This window comes from Metopolophium dirhodum, chromosome 1 (genome assembly GCF_019925205.1).
Source record: "Metopolophium dirhodum isolate CAU chromosome 1, ASM1992520v1, whole genome shotgun sequence".
Lineage (NCBI taxonomy): Eukaryota > Metazoa > Arthropoda > Insecta > Hemiptera > Aphididae > Metopolophium > Metopolophium dirhodum.
Genome location: NC_083560.1, coordinates 87,332,605 through 87,347,407, shown reverse-complemented (window position 1 = coordinate 87,347,407; position 14,803 = coordinate 87,332,605). Strand labels below are relative to the sequence as shown.

The window sequence follows — 14,803 nt, the reverse complement described above, 5'->3', positions numbered from 1 at the left end:
TGAATACCAACCATTGAGCTATTATTGTTCAATGATACCGATTACTGACTTAACTACATAATATTATAATCACCGTGATTATAATGTATACCTAATGTATATATTTTAGCCATGACGTACATACCGATGTTTTAATATTCACTATTATTTATTAATATGTAATACAGTGTGTCCCGTTTTAAATGTATCACTAAATATCTCAGTCCTACGATAATCTTAGATTGAAATACGGTTTGCTGCGATAGCTAAGGGGTACTGAAGTACACATTTAAGGACAAATTTCAATTTTTTAACTCTTGTAGTATGCGCATGCGTGATACAATTTTTTTTTTTAATTGCAACACCTATTTTTGTTACCGGATATGGATAGATTATTTTTTTCTAAGTAATTTTGATCCATTGACCATAGTTCTAAACCTAAAATTGAATGAGTTACAGCTTTTGGAAATTTTAAAATAATTAAATTTTTTCAATTTCACCTAAAACATTACACGCTTGAATTTCATACAAAAGTAAATCATTTTTGAACTAAAATGAAATGCATTTAAATAATTTAATACAAAATTACCTAAAAAAAAATTTATAGCTAATTAAAATTTAATTAATTTAAAAATAAATTTACCAACTAAATTGACAATGACGTTGTAATTTGCGTTATTATTGTGCGATAAAAGTTATTGAATTATTTCCAGTTTTATTATTAGTACTTTGATAATAGTACATTATTTCTAATTTTATTCTTAGTACTTCGATAATTATTGTAGATATCGTTTGATTATCAAAAATTAACTAATGCACGTTCACTCAGTATTGTACGTTCATCGATGACACTTATAACTTTTAACATAATACTTTGAAAGATTTTTCTTTTTTTCTTCTTTAAAATGTTAAACAATAGTGAAAAAGTTGACACTCACCATAAATTAAAATCATATCAACTTTTTCACTATTGTTTAACATTTTAAAGAAGAAAAAAAGAAAATTCTTTCCAAGTATTATGTTAAAAGTTATAAGTGTCATCGATGAACGTACAATACTGAGTGAACGTGCATTAGTTAATTTTTGATAATCAAACGATATCTACAATAATTATCGAAGTACTAAGAATAAAATTAGAAATAATGTACTATTATCAAAGTACTAATAATAAAACTGGAAATAATTCAATAACTTTTATCGCACAATAATAACGCAAATTACAACGTCATTGTCAATTTAGTTGGTAAATTTATTTTTAAATTAATTAAATTTTAATTAGCTATAAATTTTTTTTTAGGTAATTTTGTATTAAATTATTTAAATGCATTTCATTTTAGTTCAAAAATGATTTACTTTTGTATGAAATTCAAGCGTGTAATGTTTTAGGTAAAATCGAAAAAATGTAATTATTTTAAAATTTCCATCAGCTGTAACTCATTCAATTTTAGGTTTAGAACTATGGTCAATGGATCAAAATTACTTAGAATAAAATAATCTATCCATATCCGGTAACAAAAATAGGTGTTGCAATTTAAAAAAAAAATTGTATTGCGCATGCGCATACTACAAGAGTTAAAAATTTGAAATTTGTCCTTAAATGTGTAATTCAGTACCCCTTAGCTATTGCAGCAAACTGCAAACCGTATTTCAATCTAAGATTATCGTCGGGCTGAGATATTTAGTGGTACATTTAAAACGGGACACACTGTATACCACTTTGTATAATATTTAATTTACAATCTCTATTATATTTTGTACGTAGGATTCGCTAAACTAGGCCGGCTTAAAATTATTTAATTATCCCACGTAAATGAACCATGTTAAATGTTAATGATATGGTTCAAACATGAAACATCCCGGTGCATTATTTTTCACACCGGCTTAGCGAAGTCTATATCGAATTTCTAGATTTAAGATTACATATCAAATTGATAACGACATTATCATGACGGCATTATCAAATTTTGAATTCCATAGAATATAAGGCTTGCGAATCGCGCGTAGCGCACAACTAGAGTTAAATATTGAATATATTATAAAATTTAATGTGTAACGATTTTTAGATTCGTTGATTTTTGTAAGCTATGATATAAATCATTGCCTAGTATGATATTAATATATCGTCTAACAATACTTAGCTTTTAATTTCAACAACAGAGTTATGCATTAATCATTAATTGTTTGTGCTCAGTTATTAGAGTGGCATATGTATTAGGTAACTGAAATAATTGATGTCGCATGATATACTACCGATAAAATGCATTTACTGTTAGAAAAACCTCGTAAGTATAAGAAAAATATTCAACTCTTCTTTTTGTTTTGATATAATATGTTTTGTTTTATTTCTTTGTTTGATTATTAAGCCTACGGGCATCACCAGAGTCCAAATTCTGGGGTATCTTATTATTTGTAATTTCGCCATAATTATTTAAATTTCATTTAGTTAGTATTTATTGGGAGTAGCAAAAGTTCCCCTAAATACCCCCTAATGATACCTATGATTTAAACCCATAATGTGTGTTATGAATTATGATCAAATCATTCATTTGATAAGAGAAATATGTACGTTCTCATTAACTCGTACATAAACGTACAAGTATAATACTACAATATTAGTCATCAAATAGAGGATATTTGATTTAACTATTATTAGTTGAAAAATATCTATACAATTGATAGTAAATAAAAATAGCTGTCTGTTCTCTAGAATAAAATATACAACAACCTGTGATAATAAAACTTAATTTTTGTTTTAGGTTTGGATTTTCAAGTTGCAATTCAAAATAAAGAAAGCTAGAATCTCTAATATTTTTTAAACTATTTCATACTGAATAAATGTCAAAATCTCATATTTTTTTCTCAGTTAAAAAAATTTAGAATATAAATTATTTTTATAACAATTTTAAAAATATTATTAATTTAAAATGTTGTGCTGGCCATATTTAAAAAGAAATATAATTTTTCGTATTATATTTTTACTACTTATTTCTTTAGTAATTGTGTATAATTTAAATTTTCTTAGTAGTATTGACCAATTCTTAAATTCATCACAAAAACATTTAATTTCTTGTTACTTTGAAGAAAAACATGATAATTCTTTACTTGAATTAAATCCTGAAGAAGTAACAAAGAATAGTATATTTTTTGTTGAAACATCATGTAACCATAAAAAAGGAATTAATTTAAGTCTGAGACAAGGCTGTGCTATAGAATCTGCAGCAAATTTAAATCCTAATTTAAATATATTTGTTTTATTTGTTGCTCCTAGTTTCATAAGCGATGAATCTGAAATTATTAATAGATTTAAAATTTATTCAAATGTTAATTTAAGGTACATAAATTTTGTAAAATATTCTCATAATACTCCTTTACAAGACTTTGTGGCCTCAAACACCATAGCCACAAGTCAATGGCCAGTTTCTCATGCAAGTGACTTATTGAGATTCTTAACATTGTGGAAATTTGGAGGGACTTATTTGGACCTAGATGTAGTTCTGATGAAGTGAATATCTTATTTTGTTGTAAGTATATTATAAAGGATTTAATTATTTATTTATTGATTAGATCTTTGGAGGGCCTATCAAATTTCGCAAGTATTGAATCAAACACATCAGTTGCCTCACTTGTATTGAACTTTGATGTCGATAAAATTGGAAGAACAGTTTCAAATACTTCAATCAGTGATTTTGCTTCTAATTATTATGCAAATGATTGGGGGTATAATGGTCCTGGTGTTATTACCAGAACACTTGAAAAAATCTGTAATACAAATCTGGTTAGTAAAAATTCTTTATTTGATATTATAATTCAAAACTAGTTTAGGTACCTATAAGCTATATATTATATTTATATAGTTTCTCCAACTAGTAAAATAAGATATACTTACCAGTTACTACCCCTACCAACTTGAAATTCTTTTTCACTGAGTACAATATGTTTGTGGTATTATATATTTGTACATTTTATATTATGTCCATCCTACAACTGAGAATTTTTTTGTTCTGTTCAAATTAATTTTGCTTGGATGATAAAAATTGTAGAATACAGTTCCTTGATATAGTTTTACCATTTCAAATTGTCAATAGGACTCACATAGGCGCAATTTGAGATTTTTAATTAGTGATTTGGGGGGGAAGGAGGGGTCATTGAGGGGAGATAAAACTTTTTAAACACAAGCAATTCAAATTAATATTCTATGACTTTTATTAAAAAAAAATTCACAATCAATATTACACTCGTAAAAATAAGGCAGTGGGAATGGGAAAATTAGTTAAAATAATAAATTAGGCTGATGTTGACCGTCGATCAAATTTAGCGAGCGATATATGCCATGCAGGTGCCTATATAGTATTTAGTAATAATAGTTACTTCAGCTCAGTGCTACAACTACCGCCGGTAATACATAATCTGTGAAAATTTCAACTTTCTAACTTTCATGGTTCATGAGATACAGCCTGGTGACAGATGGACAGCAGAGCTTTAGTAATTGGGTCCTGTTTTACCGTACAGAACCCTATAAATGACCGATGATACATGCAATTTTTACTGAATGTGTATATTACCATTTTCTATAAATCATGACATTTTCAAAATATTTTGACTCATTTGAGCTGTTTACAGAGATTTTCAGTATCCAATTTTTTTAATTTTTTATTCTATAATTATTAATAAAATTTGTTGGTCAAAAAAGCTTGAAAATTTAATAAAAGGCTCCTAATATATTGTTTCAAAGACAGATGAAAAATATTAAAAATCCATACTATTTTTTTATTTAAATCTAAGATTTTAAAATGTAATACAAGATTCCTCATCAGTTTGTTTACCTTTATCAAAAAAAAAATGTCTACAAACAACTCAAATAAAATTTTATGAGCGTTCGAAGTTCATATTTTTACAAGATTGAATATTTACTCGATTTCTCATGTAGTGATTTTGCTATTTTGTTGTAATTTAAAAAACGAATTTCTGTAAATACATGAAAATTTCACTGAATGTTAATATTTTTATTTTCTATACACCACCAAATTTTGACTCTTTTTAAACTGTTTACAGACATAGTCAGTTTTAAATTTGTTTTGATTTTTTTTCTAGAATTGTCAATAAAATTTTATTTGTTTGGTAAAAATGCGTGAAAATTTAATATAAGGCTCCTGATATATTGTTACAATGGCAGTTGAAAAATATTAAAAATACATAGGCACAATTTTCTTTTATAAGTATTTAAAGTTTAAATTTTGACAAAATTTAATAATTATTTTGTAGTTAAAAATATATAAAATGATCAACTTTTATATATTAAGGATTAAAAATGTAAAACAAGGTTCCGCATAAATAGGTTAATATAAATTACTTTATCTACAATAACATCATTGAATATACTTAGTAATATTATATGCTGACTGAGCGTCTTCGCTAAGAATCGTTTTTCTTATACAATGATATTATATCATTGAATTCAAATTTAACACCATACATTATATTGACCCATTTGTAACTTACCTACTGTACAGCAGAGTGACACCCATTTCTCTCATCTTTTTCTAATTCTACAGTGGTTTTTCCTATTCGAATGTATTTTAAGGATTCATTCATTTGTATATATCTTCAATTTTACCAACTTTATCGGTCATGGAATTTACTGATTAATTTAAATAATATTCAATTCCTAAGATAAAAAGATGTATGCCATTTATAAATGTAATAAATGTACCTATAATAAGTGAATTTATTTTGTTATTAGTATTTACTATTTTTAATCAAATATTTAAGATATAATATTATAATGATATATTATTTGAATATTATAGTTAAGTGCAGTTAGAAATTTTTTTATTACATAAGTTACAATTACTAAAGAAACATGACAAGTGGGTAGGACATTTTTGTTGGATACATGAACTCTCAAAATGCCTGTAGGTAATAATGTTATAATAAAATACAGTAGAAATCACTATAAAGAGCATTGCTTAGAACGAGATACTGCTTCCAACAAGCAAAACGTTACGTCCCGGCACGAACCCATATGATTGTTTGTTAAAATATACGTTTACAACAGGTATGGTTATTACGAGTTATTAGCTATAACGAGTAAAATACATCAAATTATAAAATAAGTGTTCGGTTACAACGAGCCAGTTGTCATCTTTTTCCCATTATATTTGTATTTAGGTCAACCTGTTATATTTTATTTATTTATTGATGTATACATTTTATCTTTAATTTTAAAGCACAACATATGTATTGGCAATAATATCTCAGGTGAGTCATCAGCAGTTAATACTGAATTGTGTTTTGATTGTCTCACAAATGCCATCCCTCCGAGCCTATTACTATGATGATTGACCGGTTACAACAAACGCTAGTTATAATGTATATAACGAGCTACTGGTTACGATGAGAAAAACTAGCTGGCCCTTGAAACTCGTTCTAACCGATTTCTACTGTATATTATTTTAAATAATAACATGTTTATTTTTATTTATAATCATGTTGTTGATTAGGAACATGCCAAGCCCCCTGCCCTTCTGCCCTGAAATTGTGCTCATGGAGCATCGTTTCTACAATCAATATCCATTATACATTAAAAACAAATAAGATAAACATACGTAGCTATAAATTATTTTATAGTGTTGAGTATCAGTACATTTTATTATGAGCTTAATATGTGACTAGTTATATCGTCTATGCAACATTTGATTAGTATATGCTGTTTTAAGCTGTTATGTTACCTGTCTAAAATAGTCTATATTAATTTTTTATTTTATTTACTAATTTGTAGAGGTGTTTGGATATCAGTTTTATTAATTCCTTACTTTAATGATAAATTGATAACATTTGTGTTTATTCGTAATATGTTGAAAAATTATTCAAAATTAAACTTTTATTCACATGAACTAATACCAATAATTTAAAGCAAAACAAATCCAAGTAAATGGATTTAACAATTTAAATTTCCACACGAGTCACCTCTATTAATTTGAATTTAGATTAAAGCAATTTACACTAAATAGTATTGACTGTAAAATAAAATATTTATTATTAGGATTTAAATTATATTGTTGTTTAACTTGTATACAATTTTTATTTTTATAGGTAACTGATATGAATAAGCAAAAGTGTCAAGGATTTATGGTTTTTGGGACAGAAGCATTTTGTCCAATAGGTTGGACTGATTGGAGGCTATACTTTAATACAAACACTAGCGATGAAGTAATGGTTAAACTTAAAGATAGTATTGGTATTCATGTATGGAATTTACATAGTAAACACACAGCTATTAATATAGGTTCAAAACAGCCATATGGTTTAGTTGCAGAAAAATATTGTCCAGTTATTTTTTCTATGGCAAAGTCTGTATTTTAATTAATTATAAGTAGTAATTAAACAAAAGCAAATCCAGAATTGTCTAATTTTTTTCTATAGCAAACTTTGTATTATAATTAATTTTAGGCAGAAATTGAACAAAACAAAACCCAGATCTGTCCAGTTATTTTATTTTGGAAGAGTCTGTATTTACTATGTTAACTATACTATATTCAACTTTAGAGTACATCGGGCGTTCGACAATAATACGTCATGTTCGCGCATGGCTCCCCACCACTGATACACAGCGATGGTGGCAGTAATAATGACACCGTACAGTCGGTAAATTATCATACTTTTGATCGTTTCCGAATGATCAATCATAGTGATCTGGCAACATATGGCAGTCAGTAGCATATGTGCAAACTGGTGTACTCTCAACTTGAATAGAGTATAATGTGAAGCAGTAATTGAACAAAAATTAATCCATAATCTCTTAATTTTAATTTTTATACTAGGCCATTAAGACTTAATGAACGAAAGTTCACATAAACATGTAAACATTGTTTTTAATTTTAATGTTGTTATAGCTATCTATATAAATTGAAAATTGAGTGCAATGTCTTGATTTGGTAAATAAAAAAAATATATTTTATGTTCTGTTTTTGCCTTAAACTACTTAAATTGTAACATATATTTTATTATTAATACTATAAGATTGAAAATTTTTCTTAGTTTGGTATTTTAACCAGTAATTATAATGTCTCTTTGATTTTTTTGTGGATTCTTAAAACTGGGTATCCTGGAGTATAATAAAATATGATCTTACTTACTTAGGTTTTTAAGAAATCTAGTATTCCAAACACCATATTCAGTCAAAATTAATACATTTTACGGATTAAGGAAAGTGTTTTTATACTAATAATATGTATATTTTTGAGTTATATATTGTATTATATATTGAATCAATATATTATAATTTATTTTAATACGTACTCAGTACATAGGTTAGCTGGAGTGTATCCCAAGATTTCTATATACTGAGTAATAAATATTAAATTTATACTGACAATAAAGTCAAGTCAAAATGTTTGTTTTAACATAAATATTATGTTTCTGGGCTGGGTACGGATATTTGTATTTTCTTACCAATTTCGATTGTATCACCATATAAACGATTAAAATGTATAAATGTCCACTAAGTATATATTTAATTAATGGCTACTTATTAATACATATTTATGATCATAGACTAGTATAATAAACCCGTTTATAATTCATACATTTTCTTTTGAAGTAGAAAATATTGAGTAGTTTTTTAGTTCAGTATTGTCATTTTTTCTCCAGATAGTGTTTCTACTTCTAACTTTAATGTATTCCATTAGATTTCTTTGAGTACATCAATAAAAATATAAATATTTGTGTGAGATGCATAAAATGAAAACCATTAAGGTTTGCTTATGAAAAATAATAATAGCATCAATTAAATCATATTAGTTGATAACACAGAATAAGATATAAAGGACAGGTATCGAAAACATTATCAGTGATAAAATGTTTTTAGACGCACATGTATAGTAACGAGTGCCATTTACGTTAATTAGTTAAGTCACTTAAGTCTGATAACACGTGTACAAAATATACTAGCCACTTAGGACTAGTTTACTAAAATACAATTTCAACAATTAAAATATATTAATATTTGAAAAATAATTATTTTAGTATGTTGCAAAAGACTTGATCAATTTAGTAACAACACCTATACCATTAGAAACATTTGAGGACAAGCGTACTACTACCCCCCGGTCTTGTCGATTCTGGTCCTGCTTATCTTAGTCCGTGGATGATACTATTATTATTTGCCATTATACGTGGTAGCTATTTATAAGAAACTATAGATCATTTCCACCTTTGTAAGCAAAAAATCTTAAATTAGCGGCAATTTGTATTTTCCAACTTAACATCAATAACCAAGTATTCCATGTTGGAAATTAAAATAATTATCTGATCAAAAAATATTCATAGTTCATTTATAACCAATTTATTATACTATATTAACATTCATATGTTAAAAATTACTACATAAGCACAATAAGTTGAAATGTAGGGATAATTTGATCTTACATTAAACAAATATATTAAGAGATTGATACACATTAAAACTGAAAATATTATGATTAATTCTCTAGTTATTTTGCCTTGGATGTGTATAATCTTGTAAATGCTATTAGATTTATTGCATTTTTTTGTTGGACAAATTATCAACAATCTTATTGCTCAATTGTGGTAATATTGTAATGTATTTTGTAAAACATTGTGATGTACATCCTTCTGCTTCTTTTATATATTTATTCAACTAAAAACAATAAATAGCCTATTAAATATTATACTAAGATAAACAGTTTATAAGTACATTTTGTTAACCAGGTGTTATTATATTTTTAATGAAAAGTTTAAAAATAAATTTAAAACAAATTAACATTTTTTGCTCTATAAAAATGTGGAAAATATTTTATGTGTATGGACTCTTAATATCTTAATATTTTAAAATATACTTTTATAGGGCTTGACTTAAAGATGATATTTTATTTTACCTTATCTACATATTATATCAAATATAAGATCATTTGCCAGAGCTAAAGGAATATGAAAAGTATAACATAGTATGTACCTTGTACAAAAATATCTATACAAATGTATTATATTTTGTTATATGATATTAATCATATATGAAATTGTAAGATATTATTAGATTAACATGAATAAAAAAACATTTATACTGAGCATTTTGAAAACAAAAATTTATAAATTAAATTTAAAACAAAGAATTGTATTAAATGTTGTAAAAAAATTTGAATAGATAGAACAATAATAAAAGTGAAAATTCAGTTTAATGGTAAATACATTTTTAATTAATATATGTACTTTATAAACATAACACTTATTTAATGATTCAAACTTAACTATATGAGTTTTACAAACCTCATTTTCACTCCGATTTCTCTCACTGGGCATTTTGTCCATAGCAGCATCACCGCAATCTTGAACACAACGTTGTATTCTATGCTGAAATAAAAATAAACATAATATACATTATTAAAAATCCTATGAACTACTATGAAGATTCAATGGTAAAATGCTATTCAGTTAAATTTATTTAGTATTCGTTTTGAAAATTGAAAGATAAGAAGGCAAAAAGAAGCTAAATACACTAATACAATCAAATTAAGTTATTGCTATCATTGATGCTTTACCGTGTGAATTTTATTATTGAAAACTCATTAATTTAAAAAGTATAAATGGTTTTGGAAAAAAATTTTACATGATTGCCAGTCGCTAAAATACAAATTTATTTTTAAGTTTTTTACTTTTTGAATGACTACATAGTTTTATTCCAAAGCAGAATATTTTTCTAAGTATTTAGATTTTAAAAATCAAATTTAGGATTAGTAGATTATGAGTTATAGGTATTTAAGTTTTAAATGAATAGAATGGAGTAATACGTGGTTAGTGGTTACCCTGCAAAATGTTGCACCACACTCCGCTCATCTAAACTTTTAAATATTTATAGTTATAACTCAAAAACTTAATTTTAAATTTGATTTTGAAGTATCAAAATACTCAGAAAAATATTATGCTTTCAATAATAAAATTAAAACTGTATAATTAAAAAATATAATTTTTTAATAAAAATGTTTTGTAACTTGAAACCATGTAAAAAAAAATGAATACTTTTTGAATAATGAGTGTTCTATGTTAAATTAATCACCTGGTGGCTGGTATATTATAAAATATAAAATCAGTGCCATTGATCAACAATACTAACAATATAATATACTGAAAATAATATTAGTTAAATAAAATTTAACATAAACTAATAATTTCATTCATATTACAAATTACCTGCCACTTGTTAAATTCATTTTGAACATAGTTGCGAGCAGCTGTTACTTCCTTAGCACAATTTTCATTACACACTTCCAATGATTCAATGTTTTTTGAAGGGTCCTTACAACATTCAATAGCGCATTGATGCATCTGAATCTGTGGAAATAAATTATTATTATTATTATTTTTTAAATATTATCATATATGGATACAGTTTTGGATTTTAATATTAAAATTTGTAATGTAAATCTAAATATTAGTATATTAATATTAAGAGGACGCTACAACCGCATGTCTTGTCTCCGTCTTACAAATGTATGACATAGAAAAAAGTGTTTTGCGCTGGAAAGAACCGAGAAGGCTACAGTCCTAACTAGGGCTGGGATTTCGATGCATTTTGCATTGATTTCCAAAGCTTACTGTGCGATGCTCGTCTTGTCACAAATTTGTTTTAGGTTCTTTTCAATAAGAATAAGAAAGTTTATTTTGGAATTTTTTAGTTTTGAAGTCATTTTAGATGTTTTTGAATTTAAAATTAAAGATTATAGATTATAGATTTATATTATTTAATATATATTAAGGCAAATTTTAGTACTTTGGCAACATCTATTATTCAATTAGAAACTTCTGGATTATCTTTGATTGAATTCATTAACATTGTTAATAAAATTAAAGATGAAATTCAAAAAGCGCCAAATGAAATTGGAAAAATAAAGGGAATGAAAATAGATCTAAATCCCAATTAACTTAATCTTCTAATATTCACTAACAATTATATACAAAGTGATTCATTAAGCGTAAAACACTCATTATCTCAAAAACTATTAATGTTTTTGAAAATATTTTTTTACATGGTTTCAAGTTGTTAAAAATTCATATTTTGAAATATTTTTTATCCTTATATTTTTTTAAGTTTTTTTTCTTTTTTAAATGACAACATAGAGTTTTAATTTCATTTTCCAAAGCAGAATATTTTTTAAAGTATTTTGATACATAAAAATTGAATTTAGGATGAGTAGTTTATGAGTTATAAGTAATTAAAGTTTAGACAAGCGGAGTAGTGGACAAACATTTTGCGGGGTAACCCCATACCACTCTACTCCGCCCATCTAAACTTTAAATACTTATAACTCATAAACTACTCATCCTTAATTCAATTTTTATGAATAAAAATACTTAGAAAAATATTCTGCTTTGGAATATGAAATTAAAACTATGCGGTCGTTCAAAAAAGTAAAAACTTAAAAATTATAAGGATAAGAAATATGATTTTTTAATAAAAACGTTGTATTTTTAACAACTTGAAACCATGTGAAAAAATATTTTCAAAAACATTAATACTTTTTGAGATAATGAGTGTTTTACGATTAATGAATCACCCTGTATAACCAGTGGTGGATCTATACTGTCCTACGAGAGAACATGCCGGTTCTCCGTAATCACCTGAGTCACACTGCTAAAAAATCGGTTCCCCTATGGCAGAATATTGTGTGGGGTTGAGCTGAGAAACTAATATTGGTCGGACCGCAACATGTTAACTTGTGGGACGGAGTATAGGATTTTTTTATGGTGGGGGCTATTGATAATAAAGAATAATAAAATACTTTTCATGACAACCTCAGGGTAAAAACAAAAATCAACCTATTTTTTGGTAGTAGGTACTCAACATGTGGTCTACAATGAATACATTTAGTTCTACATGATAACTGATATCTTTAATTTATAATTTAAAAATAAGTTTACTTGCAAAGTCCTTAAGCATTTTCTATCAATGACATTTAAAACATCATATACAGCACTCTGCATGCGACGTTGTTCTTCTTCCATTGTAGAATTCTGAAAAGTAAAACAAATACAAATAATATTACCAATGCCCTGTATTTTTTATTTCAAATTTAAAATGTATGCGCTAAATTATAATTTATTTAATTAGGAACAATTTATGTTTTAAACCATTAATAATAGGTATCTTACTTATTATTCTTTATTTCAACTAATTTATAAATGTCTCAAAATTGTATTTCTTCTAGGTATGTAATTCTAAGTATCAGTATTTGCTATTAATTTGTTTATTTCTACAGCATTCTTATATAATGTTTACATTTATTTATGTATTTACATATTATGATATTATATTTTATAATTTAAGTGAGTGTCAGAGGCGATGTGAATAGTTAATCATATATAATATTATTTTATAACTATAGATATAAATCTACGATATAAGAAGTGGATTCTGCTTAATGTGGCATGTTGAGACTAGATCCATTTGCCAACAATAACTGATTGGTGTTTGCCTATTTAAACCGAAATAAGTATTTTATAATTTAAAATGTTATAAAACATAATACAACCAAATATAGCACTTAAAGCTCTAAATGAAAAATTCAAATATTTGATTGTGTATTTAACAGAACAGTGATAGGTACTATAGTAGATTATTATGTAGTTAAAAAGATATAATTTTGAGGTTCCTAAACAGAAAGGTACACGGAAAAGCCATAAACCAAGTTGGTAAGAATTGGACGTTCGTAACTTACGTAGATGGTTTAATAAATCAGTCACAGAAAAACCTCCACAGCACAGGTATCGAAAAGAAAATCTAGTCAAGAACAAGCATAAATAATATTAAATACGATTGAATGGTCAGAATGGCGGAGACACCATAGACAAGTATACTACACCGGCCGGCAAATAAATGATCTGTTTCTCGACAGTTTTTACATGTCTGTGCCACAGATATCAATTATTAAAGAATGGATAGACCATTGATTGTGCTCATCATACGGGAACGAACATGAAAATATTTTGTGGTTATAGAGGTCTTAACACAAATATAATACCAATTTATGATAAAAGACCCTCTGTTAGAATGAGAGGCAAATAGGCAATGATAAAAAACAGTCTTTCTCTCTTCCCCATTCCGGCAAACTTCCCTCTATTTCATTAATACAGCCATGGCCTATCCATTTTTTAATATCTATGGTCCATGATCGATACTACGGATTAACTTATGCCCGTGCTCGATTCCGTGCTCACTACCCGGTACAGAATTCTGATATAGATAATAAACAATATTGCTAACTAGTGATATGGAGTTATTTTCCGCCATTTTCAGTAGGTTAAATGCACGCTGAATCCCATCAAAATTGAAATTCTTGTTTAAAATATTTGAAATGCAAATTTTTTATTGACATTCATTACGATTGCAGTGTTCTACCACGGACCGTGGATTGTTCTCCGTTTATTATCTATATATTATTATATACTTCAATGGGTTTCGACAACTCTTTCGACCGTTATCACTTATCACCAGTTAACTCTTAATTCTTATCCATAGACCTTCCAGTCCAGTGTAGTAGTCCGTGACACAGACTATAATACTATATGGAAAATATCACGGACTTTCACGGAGCTATTATATGGAGATATCTTGGTCCGTGGAAAATATCCATGTACCGCGCTATAAAGACGTAACAATATTATCAAGGTGGATTTATAAATGTATAAATATAATATATAATTAATATTTATACTCTATAATGTACCGTACTACCGTGATCACGGTTTAAAATAATTATCTCGTCATAATTTTTGTCGTTTTGAATCTTATCAGTTATCACCGTAGCAAGGG

The 14,803-nt window shown here is 26.6% G+C and overlaps 2 protein-coding genes across 2 annotated transcripts; one reads left to right on the top strand and one right to left on the bottom strand.

Annotated features, from left to right (window-relative positions):
- The first annotated feature begins 1,958 nt into the window (after positions 1–1,958).
- On the top strand, positions 1,959–7,380 carry LOC132937369 (lactosylceramide 4-alpha-galactosyltransferase-like). The gene is made up of 4 exons (XM_061004183.1): positions 1,959–2,261; positions 2,736–3,481; positions 3,544–3,754; positions 7,072–7,380. Exons 2-4 carry the CDS (start codon positions 2,904–2,906, stop codon positions 7,339–7,341), a joined length of 1,059 nt encoding a protein of 352 aa, XP_060860166.1. The 5' UTR covers positions 1,959–2,261; positions 2,736–2,903; the 3' UTR covers positions 7,342–7,380.
- A 1,926-nt stretch (positions 7,381–9,306) lies between these two features.
- LOC132937371 (protein FAM136A-like) lies at positions 9,307–13,996 on the bottom strand. The gene is made up of 5 exons (XM_061004190.1): positions 13,710–13,996; positions 12,913–13,005; positions 11,185–11,325; positions 10,264–10,347; positions 9,307–9,637 (listed from the first exon to the last, which is right to left on the bottom strand). Exons 2-5 carry the CDS (start codon positions 12,994–12,996, stop codon positions 9,515–9,517), a joined length of 432 nt encoding a protein of 143 aa, XP_060860173.1. The 5' UTR covers positions 12,997–13,005; positions 13,710–13,996; the 3' UTR covers positions 9,307–9,514.
- Positions 13,997–14,803: the final 807 nt, after the last annotated feature.